Source organism: Ictidomys tridecemlineatus, chromosome 6 (assembly GCF_052094955.1).
Source record: "Ictidomys tridecemlineatus isolate mIctTri1 chromosome 6, mIctTri1.hap1, whole genome shotgun sequence".
NCBI lineage: Eukaryota > Metazoa > Chordata > Mammalia > Rodentia > Sciuridae > Ictidomys > Ictidomys tridecemlineatus.
The window spans coordinates 107,486,909-107,503,995 of record NC_135482.1 but is presented as its reverse complement, the minus strand read 5'-3'; the positions used below and the strand labels follow the sequence as shown (position 1 = coordinate 107,503,995).

The window sequence follows — 17,087 nt, the reverse complement described above, 5'->3', positions numbered from 1 at the left end:
CCAGGGTGGAGAACAATTTGGCCCTCAGGCCACCACCCAACCTTCAAGCCTCAGTTAGAGGCTGCTGCCCCAGAACCCAGCGAGAGACGTAGGGGCCAGGCTGCCATCCAAATCGAGCTCTTGGTTCAACATGGCAGCCACACACAGGATAAACCAGCGTCATCCCGTGGGCCAGCTGTGTCCTAAGGTGCCGGGCCTCTGACAGAGCCCTCTCCTCTCAACCTTCCTGAGTGAATGCATACTGGACTGTGATCCTCTGAGACATGTGAATCCGGGCTATGTGACAGAAACCATCCCCTCTACCCTTTCCCAAACCTCTGCCCAAACCTGGCCTTTCACTCACTTGAGACAGGAAGTCTCAAGTGAGTGAAAGTCTTTTCTTCAAAACCCCTCATCAGCCCCATCTTGCTTTCTGGTGGCAGGTGGCCCTTTTCTGTAGCACTGACCTATCTGCCCCAGGGTAGGTAGGATCATTCCTGGAGGTCTTAATGGTGAATCCCACCTCCTGACTTGCTCTTTTCTCCCCACCTGGCCCTGTGCTGTAGGACACACTGCTATGAGATACTGGGACGGTAGGTGCCTCTTCTGTGCTCTGGGCCCCAGAAGTACAGCCTGGGCTGCCTGCTCCCCGAGGCCAGGGTGGGAGAGGACACTCCTCTGCTTCTTGCCACATCATCCTTGATTGTGCTGCTCTTCCAGAGTAGTATAGTGAGGCCCTAGGAGGCTGGACAGATCCCCAGCATACCAGGTTTTTGGGCAAATCACCTTTTTTCCTGCCCTCCAGCTCACATAGTAATCAAGAAATGTGAGTTTCTTGCTAAACCTCTGGACATATGTCCTGAAGCTGCTTCCGCCCAAGGAGCAGCATACTTGCCTGCTAGTTTTCCTGTCCCTTCATAACACCCATCTCCAAGTGGCCATGCAGCCAGGTGTGGTGGTACACACGTGTGGTGGGCTGCTGAGACAGAAGGATCACAAGTTCAAGGCCAGCCTCAGCAACTTAGCAAGGTCTTAAGCAACTCATTGAGACCCTGTCTCAATTTAAAAAATAAAAAGGCTGGGGATGTGTCTCAGTGGTAAAGTGCACCTAGGTTTGATGCCCAATACAAAAAAAAGTCACGTGACCTCATCGTCTGGGCACTTACCAGTATCTGATGCCAAGCAAGTTGCATTGGCCATCCATCCAATCTACTGTATGCTCTGGAAGACTGGCTGCTTTAACCACCCAACAGCAGTGTTGGGCGAGTCCCGAGTCTCAGGAGACACATACTGACCCGTTCTATGCTCAGGGCAATGTGCCCAGCACTAGATCTGTGTGCTGATCTGAAAGGCTGGCTTTGCGTAGAAGATCGAGTTTCAGTGGCCTCCTAAGCCTGACTTGATGGCCCTTTCCCTTTCCTGCATCCCAGCTCCTCCTCCACAATCTTCAAGGACTCAATCAGAGTACCACATTCTCCCCTGTGCACCTTGTCTTCCTGAGGAAGGCTCTTTTTGTTCATCATTGGCATCCCAGTGTAAATTTGATTACCTCCCTTGAAGAGTATTTTCATATTAAATTTTGATCTATATTAAACAAGAGGAGACCTTTAGAGAGGAGCTGTGGAGCAGACATCGGGGGATTTTCTTCTCCCCCAGATGTGTCTATCAGTGAAGTTTAGCACACACACAGTGCCTACCTAGCACAGGGTAAGTGCTCATAAACTTCAGTTGTCTCTCTTCCCATGACAGTTGATAAAAACTGCAGGTGTTAAGCTTTAACCAGGGGAAGAGTAAACCTAGCCAGAGTTCCAGCTCTGGGCCTTGTCCTTTATGTCTCAGCTCAAGACTAAGGGCAGCTACAGTTCTGGCATTGCTTTTGCTAAGAATCAGATACATACTGTCTACAGTGGCCCTCCTGCTCTCTATAGTATAGCCCAGGGCCTTCTTTAAAAGCCTTCATCAGCAGGTGCAGGAAGCAGAGGCCACAGTGGTTATGTCTCTGCATGCATGTGCATGGGTGACACCTCGCTTGCTGGGGCAGAGGAGGACGGCGGCAGTTCCTGATACTTTGGTCCCTTCTGGACACTATAGGTGCTCCTCCCGGGACAGCCAGTTAGCCATGGTGTGTCAAGAGGACGGGTCTCGAGAGGAGACCTACGACGTGAAGATGAGCGAAGAGGCCGAGTACTGCAGCGAGCCCAGCCTTCTCTCCACAGAGATGTGAGCCCTGGGTCTCCTGCCCAGGCCACCCCGGGTGGAGGGAAGGATCTGGGAACGCGGGGCAGGTCGCCAAAATCCCTCTTCTGGGCATGACTTGGGGAGAGGAGGAGATGGCACATCACTAAAATATCTGTCATCTCAGTAGAGGAATGGGAAGCCCCGCATACCTCCCCACCCCCTCTCTCTCTCTCTCTCTCTCTCTCTCACACACACACACACACACACACACACACACATACACAATCCCCTTTATCTTGGCCTTTCCTCATCATAAAATACTTCCATGATAACTTCTCAACATTGTTTCTTAAACTTTTTAGCTGCAACCAGCAGCCATAACTATATTTTCTAGTGAGACTCAGAACACACATATTAACATTTAAACAAATGTTTCATGAAACTGCTTATAATAAAGCTACCCAGAAGAGGGCACTGTGGGCAAATCTAGGGCTGCTGAGTTTGCCCTTGTTGGATGTATGGAGCAGGGCTTTAAAAATGCAGATCTAGATCCTTTAGAAGGTTGCAATGTCGGTCCCTTTTAGAATAGATTAAATATACACTTATGAATAACTAAAAGAGAGGAACTTGAAGGCTCCAGATAGAGTAATGCTAAGGAGATGAAAAGTTAATTATCCTGATTTGACCAGCACATCTGTATACATGTACTGAAATATCACACCAGGCCCCACAAATATGTGCAAGAAAAAAGTTTTAAATGTTTGAGGAGAAGGAAATATTAATGACCTGATTTGATCACTACACATTCTATATGTGTGTCAAAATCATCACATAAATATATGCTCGGTAAATATGTGCAAATTAAAATAATAATTAACAAAAATCAATAAGGACATCCTGTGTGGCATCCTGGGCCCCAGGACTTGCCCAGGGAATGGTGTTGAACAGTAGCAAAGATCTCTCCCTTTTCCCTGGTTAATAGAAGGACATAAGGAGTGCAGAGAACATGGAAGTAGTGGTCAAGACAGTGTCTTGCCTAATCAGATGTCCTCCCCATACTTTCATGTCCCCCTCAGCGTATTTGGGGTGGAGAGTGAGAGGCCTTTGTGACTCAATGGCAAAGGGTAGAAAACCTTTAGAAAATTGTCAGAAACTCCTTGAGAGGTCTCGTTCTCTAAACTGACTTTTAGAGAATGCCAATGGATCCATGACCAATTATCCCAGAGATCAGGAAAGGTGATTTCTCTAATCCATTATGGCTCCTACTAAGTGCTTGGTACATCGGGCTGCTCTACTGGCCATGAAAAACAGCTTGGAACTCAAGGCTATCTTACCAATTAGTTAGGAAGCTCAGAGGATCTCCCAAGAGGGAAATAACATGGAGATTTTGTAACTAACTGCCCACAGAGTAGTACAAATGCTGAGAGGTACAGGCATTCAGAGAAGGTCAGGGGCTGGGTGACCACAGTGTGTACTACATGTAAGTCAGACAGAGCTCTGTCTGCAAGAGTTTGATGACTTGGATAAGAAGAACATGTGAGGAGGAGGACTTACCTAGCTGAGAATGAGAGAAAGGTCTGGAGCCCTAAAAACGTGAGGTTTTCCTTCAGCAAATTTCCCTGTACATCTACGAGGGCTCCCAGTCACTCACAGGAGCGGGCTGGAGTCAGAGAAAACAAAGGCTGTGTAGCCTCTGCCCTGAAGAAATGAGAGATGCTGGAGGCTCCGTGAGACCCGACACGTGGAAGGTCCTGGTTCACGTCTCCAGCACCACAAAACTCACTAACGACGTAAATCAATTATTTTTTAAAAAGATGTTAGGGAAAGCAGCAGGGACAGAGGCAGGGACCTCATCTGACTGCAGGCTGACCCACTAGGGATTGTGAAATCACTTCAGTGGGTTGCAATCAGCATTAGGAAAAAAAAAAAAAACAGACCAGAGTAGATGAAAAGTTGCCAGGATGGGGAGGAAGTGGGGAGTGAGGGAGACGTTTGGGCTAACACTGAGCACAGCCAAGGTCAATAGCATGAGCATATGTAAAGACTGGAGCCTAGACCTCTCCTGAGGAAACCTGTGAGCCTAGAATTTTTTCTAGCTTTCTCAACACCTTTGACCAAACAGTGATTCCACTGCCTCAAATCAGACATGCAAGACTCAGAGCCGGGCAGGAAGCTCAGTGCTAGAGCACGGGCCAAGCACATGCCAGGTCCTGGCTATGATCCCCAGCACCACACACACACAAAAAGGCAAGGCTCATCAGACAGACTGCTGTGCATAAAGAGCTGGGATTTCCAGCAAGCAGGCCTGTGATGCCAGAGAGCAGGGCAGAATTTCTTAGGGTGGCAAGTCCCTGAGGCCCCTTCCCTAAACCTGTGTGGAAGCACAAGGGTACAGTTGTTCCTTCACTAAGAAAAATGCAGACTGCTTTGTGAGGGTGGCAGCTGTCTCCCTGGGTGGCAGTGCTCAGCCTCCAGGAACAAGCCCCAAGAGTTCTATTCCAGGCTCTCCTACCAGGATGATGAAAATCGACAGTTGACGCCTCCAGAGGAGGACAAGAGGGACATCCGGCAATCTCCAAAGAGGGGTTTCCTCCGCTCTGCCTCACTAGGTAAAGACATACCTTGCTCTCCAGATGAGGCCAGTGGCCACCCCAAGATGACATTGTCAGGTACCCAGGGATAATTAGGAAACTGCTCTGGCCTGGTTTAAGCAATCTCCATACAGCGAGCTGGGAAGATTTCCAAAGCCATAAGACAGAATTCCAAAGGCAGAGCATGCTGGGACAGGATTTAAACGTGCTACTCCATGTGTCTCAGAGATAAAGCCAGGGGTGAAGAGGAGTGTATCCAAGGCCACTGACACTACTCCTTGCAGCTACCTGGGCATGATTCTGTGTTGGTCAGCTTTCTCTTGGTGCAAAAAAATACCTGAGACAATCAAATTAGTAGCTGCACATGGCAGTGCATGCTTGTATTCCCTGTGGCTCAGGAGGTTGAATCAGGAGGATCATGATTCAAAGCTAGACTCAGCAAAAGCCAGGCACTAAGCAAAAGTGAGGCCCTGTCTCTAAATAAAATACAAAATGGGGCTGGGGATGTGGCTCAGTGGTCAAGTGCCCTTGAGTTCAATCCCTGGTACCAAAAAAGAAGAAAAATTTATGTTGGCTCAGTTTTAGAGGACACATGGACAGCTGGCCCCATTGCTTTTGGGTTTGGAGTAAGGCCATATATTATGGTGGACTCTCATGGCAAAACCATTTACCTCCTTCCTGGGAAAAGAAAGAGAGAAAGAAAAAGAGACAGGCATCCTATAATCCCCTTCAGGACATACCACCAACGATATAAAACCTCTCACTAGGCCCCACCTCTTGAAGTTTCTACCAACTCCCAATACTGTCACACGGGGACTGAGCCTTCATCATGTGGGCCTTTGGGAGACATTCAGGATCCAAATGAGAGCAGAGTTGTCCCAGGCCAATGTCCCCTTCTGCTGCCCTGATTCTGATTCTTTGACTGCCCTTGCAGGTCGAAGGGCCTCCTTCCACCTAGAGTGTCTGAAGCGACAGAAGAATCAAGGGGGAGACATCTCTCAGAAGACAGTCCTACCCTTGCATCTGGTCCATCATCAGGTACCCACAAATTTTGGACAGGCCACTGGCCACCACTTTGCAGTACAGATAGTCCCTAGAAGGATGGGAAAATCCTCAAGGTACACATCAACCTTCCCTGTCTCAGACCACTGGTGGATCCTACCCCAGGCCCTAACAACTCCCAAGTAGGGCCACCCACTCCTCTGCAGGTAAAGGAGCCTCAGCAAGGTCTTTCATGCCTGAGTTAAGAGACCCAAAAATCCTAGTAAGTAGGAACGCCCCACGTAATCACAGATCCACAGGAGCTGCTGGATCCCTCCTGAGCTTTCTCCTTATGGTGCCACCAAGTTCCCACCCTTAGACACTGGCTGATACAACATGCACTCAGGCAGATGTTGTCATACCTAGGATTTGAATACACCTGTAAGGTGGACTGCACAAAAATCCAGCCAATGATAGTAATCAAAGCACCTGCCAACAGCACAGTCAAGAGTAGGAATGGTATCCAAGGAGACCAGAGCCAGGGAGATTCGCTAGATAAAACGACTCTTGGCGTGGCTGGCTTGAACTGAGATGGCACAATCCAGGGCACCAGTATCAAGTATATTCCCAGTTATAAAAATTTTGAAGAGCTTTCAAGGCCAGTCCATCACCTCCAGGGAAAGTGGGATCTGAACCCAAGTTTCCCTCAACCTGTTTACCTTTTTAATTCTAGACTCCCTTACCTTGGACCTTTGCTCTAAATGACTTTTTTGTACCCAAAAGGCATTCAACTGTCAATCAGAGTTTATAATCAACACACGATGACAGGTGTGGCTCAGCTGAGTTATTCAATTCAAAGCAATAGTTTTACTTAGCCTTGGCATTACCGTAAAAGGATGGTTTCCACTGGGCATTCTGTAATATAGCGCCTCATACTTCCCTCGCGTCTCCAGGGACCCAGAAGTCCTAGGCTGGGAACCATGTGAGCTGGGGAAGGGAGGGTGGCGGGATGTGGGGACCCTGTGTGTGCTATTTTAAATGATTTCTAGAACTTGGTTTCATCTGTCTGCCTTCATCATGCTGGTAGGCAAGTTTTTTTTTTCCTTTATTTGTAGACTCCTCTTTGTGCCTTTCTGTCACCTCCACCCTATGTTCTTGTCTTCTCTGCTTCTCAGAACTGGACTTTCCCACCACCGAGTGTCATGCTCTCCCATGAACACATCACATCCAAGCAGCTGACACTGTTGAGCAAGCCATGGTCCCTGACCTAGGGATACTTGTGAACACTGGGGACAGAGGATGCAAACACACCAATCATTCAGTTACAACACAGTATAAGATTTAAACAATAATTCAAAGAGAGCCTGAGCTAGACAGTGGGAGGGCATTGTTAGTGAACTGAGTCATGGTAAAAATTGAGGCAACAACTCTGGTTTTGTCTAGCTCTTTAAGATGGACACTGTTCTTCTCGGCCCTTATTTCACACTGACCCCACTGTAGATGGATGGAGATGATGCAAGATGATGCAATCATCATTATTCCTATTCTACTGATGAGAAAACCAAGAGCAAGAGAATTCAAAGCTAAGGGGTGACAGGAACAGCCTAAATAGCAGACTATCTTGATTCAACACAATTGCAGTTTTCCAAAGCTACAAAAAAGCCATTACTTCAGATTGAGATGCTCATAAAATATATCTTGAAATTGCTGAAACTTATGCCAGGTCTCAAAGAGGTTGAATTCAATGGATAAAGATGGTGGCAGTGTGGATTCCAACACGTGGAACACATTGGAAATTAACAGTTGCAAGGCTGCTTAGAAAGCAGAGGCCTCCCCTGCTTAGGGTCTGACCATTCCCAATAACTCTGCTCTCTGTGTGTCCACAGGCATTGGCAGTGGCGGGCCTGAGCCCTCTCCTCCAGAGAAGCCATTCCCCCACCACGTTCCCCAGGCCATGTGCCACACCCCCTGCCACACCTGGTACCCGAGCCTGGCCCCCACAGCCCATCCCCACCCTAAGGCTGGAAGGAGCCGAGTCCATCGAAAAACTCAACAGCAGCTTCCCGTCCATCCACTGTAGTTCCTGGTCTGAGGAGACCGCCTCCTGCAGTGGGGGCAGCAACACCATCAGGAGAGCCCGGCCGGTCTCCCTCACGGTGCCCACTCAGGCTGCGGCCCCAGGGAGGCAGTTCCATGGCAGTGCCAGCAGCCTGGTAGAAGCGGTAGGTGAATCCAAGTGGCACCACCAACAGGGAGGGGGGAGAAGCCAAGGGCAGCAAGGGGTCTTGGCGTGGAGAAACACCGGGTTCTTTCCTGGATCAGTGGATGTCAGGTCTCTGAATAGAAAGACCTTCCTTCTCGGGACCTGCAAAAGGGTCCAGAGTGCAGATCATTATGGGATGCCGCTGGCTTTGTTGAGGCTTGTCGATAAGAAACCAATAAGCGGTGGGTCCTGCTACAGGCAGTGAACCCTGAAAAAGCCCAGCCGTGTGCTGTGACTACTCACAACACATACATGAGCTCCGGCTGCTTTTCTGCATAGAGGGTCAAGATCCTTGGTTCTCTGTCCTGAGGGCTCAGGAGGGTCACTGGCAAAGCTCTGGAAACCTATGACAAACTGATTTTTCCAAAGCTCTTTAATAATTCTAATATACAACCAGGATTGGGAGTCACTGTTTTAGCGCGAGAATCTCGATTCCACTCTCCTCTGCCTGGCACCACATTTTAGGGGAGTTTTGACATACTGGAACAAAATCAAAGGAGACCAGGAAGACCAGCTGGTTAAAAAAACCTTCCTAGGAAAAGCGCCTAAGGGAATGAGAGAAATAAATCCGGAGGAAGCCATTGAAGAGGCCGTGACACTGTTCTCCCCATCTCTCCCCCACAGGTCTTGATTTCAGAAGGACTGGGGCAGTTTGCTCAAGATCCCAAGTTCATCGAGGTCACGACCCAGGAGTTGGCGGACGCCTGCGACATGACCATAGAGGAGATGGAGAACGCGGCCGACAGCATCCTCAGTGGGGGCGCGCAGCAGAGCCCCAATGGCACCCTACTACCTTTTGTGAACTGCAGGGACCCGGGGCAGGACAGGGCGGGCGGCGAGGAGGACGGGAGCTGTGCGCGCGCCCTGGGGCGAGGCCGGAGCGAGGAGGAGCTCCAGGACAGCAGGGTCTACGTCAGCAGCCTGTAGTCGCAGGGCTGGGAGACGCCGGGTTTTTTATTTGTTTCAATGTTCCTAATGGGTTCGTTTCAGAAGTGCCTCACTGTTCTCGTGACCTGGAGTTAACCGGAACAGCGTCTTCATTCATTTCTGTTGGGACAAGACGCAGAGCTGGGTGGTGTGAGAGCCCGCTTTTCACGGGGAGGAGAAGCCGCGAGGCAGTGTGTGTCCACCGAGCGACAGGCGAGAAGCGGGCAGAGGAATCTCGGCGGCGAGCAAGGCCCACGCGCCGCCCTGCGCTGTCAGCCCTGCGCCGGGTCCGGCGTCGCCTCCGGGGCCCGAGAGGACCTACGCTCCCTGCGGCGGCTCGCTCAGAAAGGACCCTCGAGCAAACGGGTGTCTTTCAACTTCGCTTGTAAAAAATCATTTGCACACATTCTGTATGAGCCTCACTGTCCCCATAGAGCCAGGCCCTGTGCATTTGGAGGAGGAGAGGGGTGTGACTTCCAGCAAGAGCCCAGCCTACTGGAGAGGAACGAGGAGGAGCGGAGGAGACAGCAGCCTGGGGGACAGGCGCGCAGGGCCCGGGACGCGGGTAGAGTGGCGGCTTCACCCCGAGTCCCGCGGCTGCAGTCCCGGCCACCTCCGCTCGCCGCGACAGGATCCTTTTGCCTGCACAAGCCACGCGAGCTGCAGACCAGAGCCCGGCCAGCGTCAGCGCGAGCCAGGACAGGACCGAGCTGGCGCTGCCCGGGGATGGGGCCGCCAGCTCTCACCGAAGGAGGTGGTGCTGAGCTTCCTTTGAGCGCTCTTTTGTTTTGTGGTTTGACATTTTTCTTGACAGCATGTTGCAGTTTTTCTTTTTTCTTTTTTTTTTCTGGTTTATTTTATTTTTGTTTTCCCAGGGGGAGGGAAGGAAGAGGAGCGTTTACAAGTTTTGTAGCCACCCACCTTACTGTTTTCACTTTTGCATCTGTAAACCAGGTTTGGTTTTACTGTATTCGTTAAACAGTTGCAGATTTCCTTTTTCCATTGAGGGAGGGTTCAATAGCCACTGTAGGAGAGTTTTACCAGCCTTCGTGTATGCCCCATAATTTGTTATAATTTCCTTAGGTAGTAACAATTTTTCTTTCTGGTTTGATTTGGTTTTACAATTTAAAGGTAATTGGCAATGCACTTGATGGGTCTTGCACAAACGGGCGATTGGGGTTGGTTTACGCTAGGTGTGTTGGTGGGTGCAGGAGAGAGGAAGTATGAGAGAGTGTGTGTTGGGCGTGTGTGTGTGTGAGTAGAGGTTGTCTGTGTGCATGTGTCTATGTTGTATGTGTGTATATGTACCCGCTCAGTGTGCCCATGCACACAGGTGAGTGCAGAGTTTCCCCTTTCTGGCTTAACTGTGGGGAGATCTGAATCTAGGGCCATTTGAAAGCAAAAACAAACCACTGTCTCTGCTTCTGAAACGGGAATCAGTAACTCTTTGCATTTTCTGTCCCACAAGATATGCAAAAACAATGCAATAATATTCATTTTAAAAATACAATTGTGAGTCGTGTTGGCATTAGAACTGTATTTAAAAAAACACAGAAATTTAAGAAAAAAAAACTCAAGAAGGCATTTTGCTTCGATATATTCCGTGTAATGTTTTATTGCATTGATAATGTTTCTGTTGAAGAAACCGTTATACTTGAATTCAGGTCAGTTTCAGTATTTTTCAAATATTTTTTTAAAACTGAATTGCAATTGTGCCAAGCGAATATAATGAATTAAGTTTGTTTTTGAATTCACTTCTTGTATATTTTGCTGCATGTAAAGTAAATCATTTTGTATTTGGAGTGTGACAAGCTTTACCTTTGAACTCAAGTGCTTTTCTATGTGTGGTTGGGGGAAAGGGAAGGATTTTTCTTTTCACTAGTACAATCTACAAAGGTATCCCCAGCATAAGTCATTATCCTGCTGTCCACAAACAGGTTCAGACATGACTGTTTTGCATATCTTGTGTTCATTTCCATTTCCCTCAATTCTTCCAAACTCCTGTGATAGGTATATGTGTACCACGTCTTGCTTTAGGAGACCAGGACATCCTCTCATTCAGGTCTTTACTCTCTCCTCCCTGCTGTGGTTCTCTGACTCAGTACTTGTCCAAGAGCAACTTCCCCATGATGTGCAGTGAGGCTTCAGCATCCCCCTAGGAAGAGGTGGCTGGCTTTTCTGGTCACTCCCACAGCACAAAGGTTTGGATTCCTTAGTAACTCCCCACACTGATAGAAGATGAAATTAAGGTCAGGCTAGTGGGTGGGGGGGGGTAAGCCTCCCTTCAGACAACTGGTCTACCCAATTGCAGCTAGCCCTGTTAGAGGAAAAAAAGTGGGTGAATGAATCCCTGATCCTTCCAGAAGTCCCTTTCTGTCAGACTCACTCCATCCTTTCCTCACTCTAGAGCAGGATTCCCTCCAGACCCACTCTAACTATGTGGCAGTGAAGGGGGGACCCCAACAAGGGAGAGAGCATCAGGAATTCACAGTGGAGGAGGAAATAGATTTTGTGGGGGCATCTCTTATGCTCTTTGGCACCTACCTGGAGCATCACCCTGTGAGTGCTGTGTCCTTCAATTACACCAAGGATTGTTGAAAAGTGATAGTTGACTGTTTGGGAGAAAATAGATCCAACAGTTCACTCAGAATTTACCCACTGGATCTCTCCCAGTCCCAGCTGATTAGAAATTGCAGGAAGGGGGCAGCACATTCCTTGGTGAAGATGGGTTTTACTCTCACGAACTGATTTATTGGGAAAAATGCACCCAATACTCTTGAGTTACCCAGAGTCTAGAAACATTTCTTCTTCAAGGCTTTCCACTCCCAGTCCACCCAGACACTCATGGTTCCTTTCAGTATTGACAAGGTCTTCTAGAAATTAAGATTAGGTGTCATTCTTTATCCTGTTTCCCAAAATTTCTATCACTGTACTGCTGAGATTTGGGTTATGATGGAGAGGGGAGCCCTTTTGAATTGATATCTGGTTCTTGCTTACATTTGGCCCCTAGATAGAAATTCAGAGTTTTGATTGATCCTACACAGGTATGCACCTGCATGCACACATGCACACTCAACCTTTTCCTTTTGCCTCTCTATTCCTTTTGAATTTCCAGCCTTTGTCACCAAGTGTCATTGTGCAATGGCATGGGCTGCAGGCTGGGCTCCTGACAGCTCCTTGTGTTCTACCCAATGTGGTTCCACAGCCTTGATGCACAAGGCTCTGGGTTCAATCCCCAGCAACACACACACACGCACACACACACACACACACACACACACACACACACACACACACCAGTGTAGCTCCCCTGTCCTTCGCCCTCACCTCCATGGTCTGCCTTCTCCATAGCCAACACAGGGAGGAAGACTAGAATGCTCTTCTCCGAATGGCATCAGCAGAGATAGGCATGGTGGCACAGACCTGTAATCCTAGCAACTCAGGAAGCTGAGGCAAGAAGATCCCAGGTTAGAGTCCAGCCTCCATAACTCAAATCAGTTCGTGAGATCTGGTCTCAAAATAAACACTAAAAAGGGCAGGGGCTGGGGGTTGTAGCTCAGTGATAGAGCATCCATTGGTTCAGTCCCCAGTACTGCCAAAATATAAAAATAAAATAAAGAGTGGCATCATTGGGAACATGCCATCCTTGCCCTTTGGTGCCAGGAAGGAGAGGGGTGCAAAAGAGCACTCCCTCTCCAGGGCAACGAGGTTTCTTAGCTTGGCTCAGTGTAAGACTGGCACACAGTGCTCTTCACCATGATGGACTGGTGCAAGAAGTACCTACGATGCAGAGGGAGCCCTTTGTAACCAGTGAGCCACATTCACGACGGATTGAGTATGTCTACTCTCCACCATGTCAATTCTTCTGCAGTCTTTCTGACAGTCCCTGAGAGCCAGGAGAAAAGCATCCAGTGACTGAGGACCCAAGGGACTTGAAGGAGTGCAGTTACATTCTGAAATCTGGCAAGCTTCATTTTTCTTCTGACTAGCCCCGTCTCTTCTATTTCCATACCTTGATCTTCAATAGTTTTTCATTATGTGAAAACTATTGCATAGACACACTAAGCAGAAAGAATGCCAGCTGTCTCCTTTCTGCCTGATTCTAGACAGTTCTTTGGGTCTTGAGAAGAGGGAGAATTTTTCTGCCTGATTCGTGAACTTTCCCCTGCTTTGGTTCAGCAGCTCTTAGGCATATCCCCCTTCCCGCTTCCTAACCTCAGGCTTTCCTTTAACTAGAATAATCAAGGTCGGGTGCAAGGTTGTGTCATTTACCTTCCTCTTTTTCCCTGGCTCCAAATTCCGTGTGCCTGTCACTTCCTCATAGCCCTTCTCCATCCAGGACTGACCAGCTGAAGGCAGGAGGGCACCTGCTGGAGTGCACCTTCCTGTGGCAAAGTCATGTCCTTGTGAGGATTAGAAGGAGAAGGAGGAGAAGGAGGAGACTGGAAGTCAGCAGGGGCTGGTGGCTGTTCTACGGGGAGGGTTGATCCACCCACTACTCCCAGAGGCAGAGAAATAGAGGATTTAGGTTAGGTGTGTGTAGAACCCTGGTGGTCAGGGTTTTAGCCTCATGAACCCATATTGGAAATGTTGCCAAAGGAGGACAATGTCACCTCTGACCTTGGGGACCTAGAATAATTGAAATCTCATGGTCTAGGATTTAGAAACTCTTTAGCTAAGAAAGGGTTCTCTGACCTCCAGAAGAGCTGCTCAAAACCCAAGGAGTCAAAACTTGCTGTTAGAGTCCAGGCCAATTCTGCTTTTTAAAGACCTGGCTCTGAGAGAAACATCAGCCTGGATAACCAGAAGTCGAGGCAAGAGAAGGGCAGGTGTTGACTCCCCAGGAGTCTGTTCCCATTTTATGGAAAGAAATGCTCAGTTCAGCCACCCATAATGACTAGTACCATGGAGAGGCTGGCGCCTCAAGGATCTACTTCAGAAAATGAGAAAAATACGATTCCAACTCCGTGTTGTCTTCCCTGCCAAGCCAGGTCACCTGCCAGACGCCCCTCCCCTGCATTAGCCAGTGATTGCCTGAAACAGGCTCCTGTCAAGGGACAGAGAAGCCTGATCTCAGCCACCCAAGGCCGGATTCTCCAGCAGCTGCTTGTAGAGGTGATGGAAAGGAAGGCTGAGAAGGGGGAGTAACCTACGAGTGTCGGGAATGAGGACGGTGCACCTTTGCCCCTTCCTAAGAAGTCCTCTGTGCCCCCTCCTCCCCAACTTCCCGCTATCCGCTGTCCTCCTCCCTTCTGCCTAGTGAGAGACAGAGTGGAAAGGAGCCCCTGTGCAGATTTTTACACTGTTTTCTGTTTTAACTTATGTATTATTTATTAATTATTTTCCAAACCAACAAAACATTGTTTTATGGCATCAGATACCAACACAAAAAGTCAACAGGTTTCTACCGGATTCCAAGTGTTGGGGAGACACTTGAATCTCTCTCTCTCTCTCTCTCTCTCTCTCTCTCTCTCTCTCACACACACACACACACACACACACACACACACACACACACCCCATAAGGCACCAGCATGGGGTTGAGCTCCTCTGATTAGTATCGTTTCCACAGAAGGCTAAGGACCCTGTAGAGGGGACCCAGAGAGAACCAGAGCAACTTCCTTGGGTGACACAGTGCCATCCGAACCTATTATTATCATGGAATAAAAATCAGTTATCTGCACTGAGGAAATACTACCACTCCTAAAATTGACACTTTCTCCTACAATGACTCGGGGAGTTTGACCCACAGCACATGAGCTGGCAAAGACCTGGAATCCGGGGTATCAGAAAAGCCTATTAATCCATCCCGGAAGGGAAGTGGAGATGGCAGCTGGATGTGCTCAGCATGGTGGAGTAGTGCCACCCCGAGAGGAGTTAGAGATGGGGTTTCTCAGGAAATTCTCTAAAGTCCCTAACGAAAAGGAACACAGGACAAAGGCCAGGTAATTAGAGAAAAGTTTCATATTATGTAACCAAAGCCAAATCCTCTCCCTTTAGATTAGGTACTGGCTCCTGCAGGGTTGCCCTCCTTTGTGGAGGATCCCATGCACCCCAATGCTCAGAATCTAAATAATTTGGCTTGCGTGAACCTTCCAGAATGGGTAACATGACATTCATGTCAACTTTCCAACTAAAGTATCACTCATGGACTTCCTCAAGGTCAGAGAAAGCTGTGGTGGGAGAGGGTGTAGGTTTTAAGAGAAGGTGATTTCTATGTGAAGAAGTGCAGAAATGGATCAAATGGTTCTTGGTTGCTCCATGGGCCTGGAGAATTCCTGCCTGGTATTCTTAGAGCCCTCAAGTTTATATGCAGGAGGGTAAGGAAGAGGAGGGTGAGCAGGCACCAGGTCAGCAGGGGTTCGCTTGCCACAGCATCTGAGGGTGCAGGTTTCAGACCCCCCTGAAGCAGTGCCTCCTGAACTGTCAGGAGAGGAGAAGGGAGCCATCCTCTTTCTATAGAGCATAAAAGGGACAAAAGAGGATGGGTCACCAGATGCTGTACCAAGCCCTCCCCCGAGGCTTCCCAACGTGGAGGAACTACACAAGTTGGGCAGGGGATTTGAGAATCAAGGACAGATGGTCTGTAAATCAACAGAGCTGTGCAAAGGGCTCCCTCAGAAGGCCTCTTAGAGGTCAAATGCTCTGGGCACTTCCTGCTTCCACACACCACCCCGCCCTGCATCAGCTCATCCCACCACCCCAACGTGGAATCCATCTCTCAGCTTCCCTACCCAACCGTGCGCCCTCTGCCTCCTGCCCCTCCCAGAACACATGCTGGTCTCCTATTACATACAGGGACAGAGGCTCTGCACTGAGACAGGCCAGGGGTGACAAGGAAATAACCAGGTTTGGACATATCTGATGGTCACCATCTGGAACAACCTGTGAAAACACACAAGATACAGGGTGACAGATCCCCAGTGGGCGACGCACTGGAATGACTATTACTTTCAAAACATTGCTGTTTTATTCCAACATGCCAGAGCTACCGAGCAAAACTTCCCTCCATGTGAGAGAGTCCAGGTGAAGCCTGTCCATCCTGTCCTCATGTCCTCCTGCTCGGACCACCTTCATGCCCCCAACCCCATCTGTATCATACCTGTTCTCAGAGGGGTGCCGAGAGGTGGACAGGGCCCCCGTGTCACATCCCACCCCTGCACACCCCCACTCCTGCCCCTCCAGGCTCCACGACCTCACAGTCTGCCTGTTGTAAATACTGCTGTACAGTTTGTAATCAGACCATCCCGTTGTGAAAGGTCTCGCCTGCTACGCCTTCTCGCCCTTGAGCAAGGCCAGGGATCTAGAAGGGGAAACCTTTCCAGAAGAGCTTCAGGGTCATCTCTGTGTGAGAAGCGATTGTATATTCCTGTAAGATTGCATTTTTATCTACGGAATGATGTTATTTAAAAAACAAACAAAAAAACACAAAAAATAAGAATTGCAAATAAATTTCTTAACAATGTCTATCTTGGTTTAATTGTTTCCTTCCCTCTCCTGTATCCCTTCTTTATTCCTGATTCTTAGAGTTCACAAAAATATACTAAATCTCAATTGATCTCACTTGTCTCAGATCCTCCAAAGGGAAGGAGGCTGGAGCACACTTGGGTCACCTGAATCCAAGGATGACACCTCACTTCATGTCAGCACTAATCTCTCCGTTCACTTCCTCCCTGCAGTGAAAAGGTTAATGGAAAAATGGCCAAAGACTGAAAAGTAGGCAGGACAGGAGGATTGAAGTGGATAATTCATGGAATGGAAGAGCTGGGAAAACTAAATTGGCTTGAAGGAAGGAAGGAAGGAAAGAAGGGCAGAGGCCGGGAATACAGGGGGAAGAAAGGAGGAGGGAGATAAGAAAGTGTATGAAGGGCTTTGAAGGCTACAAAATGCAAGGTATTTTTGTTGTTGTTGTTCTTATAACTTGAACTGACTCAAAGTTTCCAGAAGAGTTCTCTGTGAGAAAATACTTTGTTCCAGAGGATGCTGGGAAGATGGGAAAGTAGGTAGTACCAGGAATCTGTCTTCCCATGTGTCATCCTTGAAAGAAAAGAGGACAGTAAAACGCAATGTCCCTGAAACACCCCTTTCCATTCCCAAGAACCTTGGAGCGATGAGAGGGGCCCAGCCTGGGACGTCCAGACAAGTGTTGTCTTAAGCTCTCCCCCACC

At 48.7% G+C, this 17,087-nt stretch overlaps 1 protein-coding gene across 50 annotated transcripts in view; it reads left to right on the top strand.

The window, feature by feature from the left end:
• The window catches only part of Cacna1c (calcium voltage-gated channel subunit alpha1 C), a 625,112-nt gene extending 608,726 nt beyond the window's left edge, over positions 1–16,386 (top strand). For 29 of the 50 annotated variants that reach the window (XM_078015416.1, XM_078015421.1, XM_078015414.1 and 26 more), the window contains 6 exons: positions 546–572; positions 2,071–2,199; positions 4,660–4,766; positions 5,683–5,786; positions 7,616–7,951; positions 8,617–16,386. In XM_078015416.1, the coding sequence (XP_077871542.1) occupies positions 546–572; positions 2,071–2,199; positions 4,660–4,766; positions 5,683–5,786; positions 7,616–7,951; positions 8,617–8,919 (1,006 nt within the window). In that variant the 3' untranslated portion in view covers positions 8,920–16,386. The remainder of the gene's footprint in view (positions 1–545; positions 573–2,070; positions 2,200–4,659; positions 4,767–5,682; positions 5,787–7,615; positions 7,952–8,616) is intronic. The other 21 variants (XM_078015458.1, XM_078015445.1, XM_078015447.1 and 18 more) reach the window with 1 other exon arrangement.
• Positions 16,387–17,087: the final 701 nt, after the last annotated feature.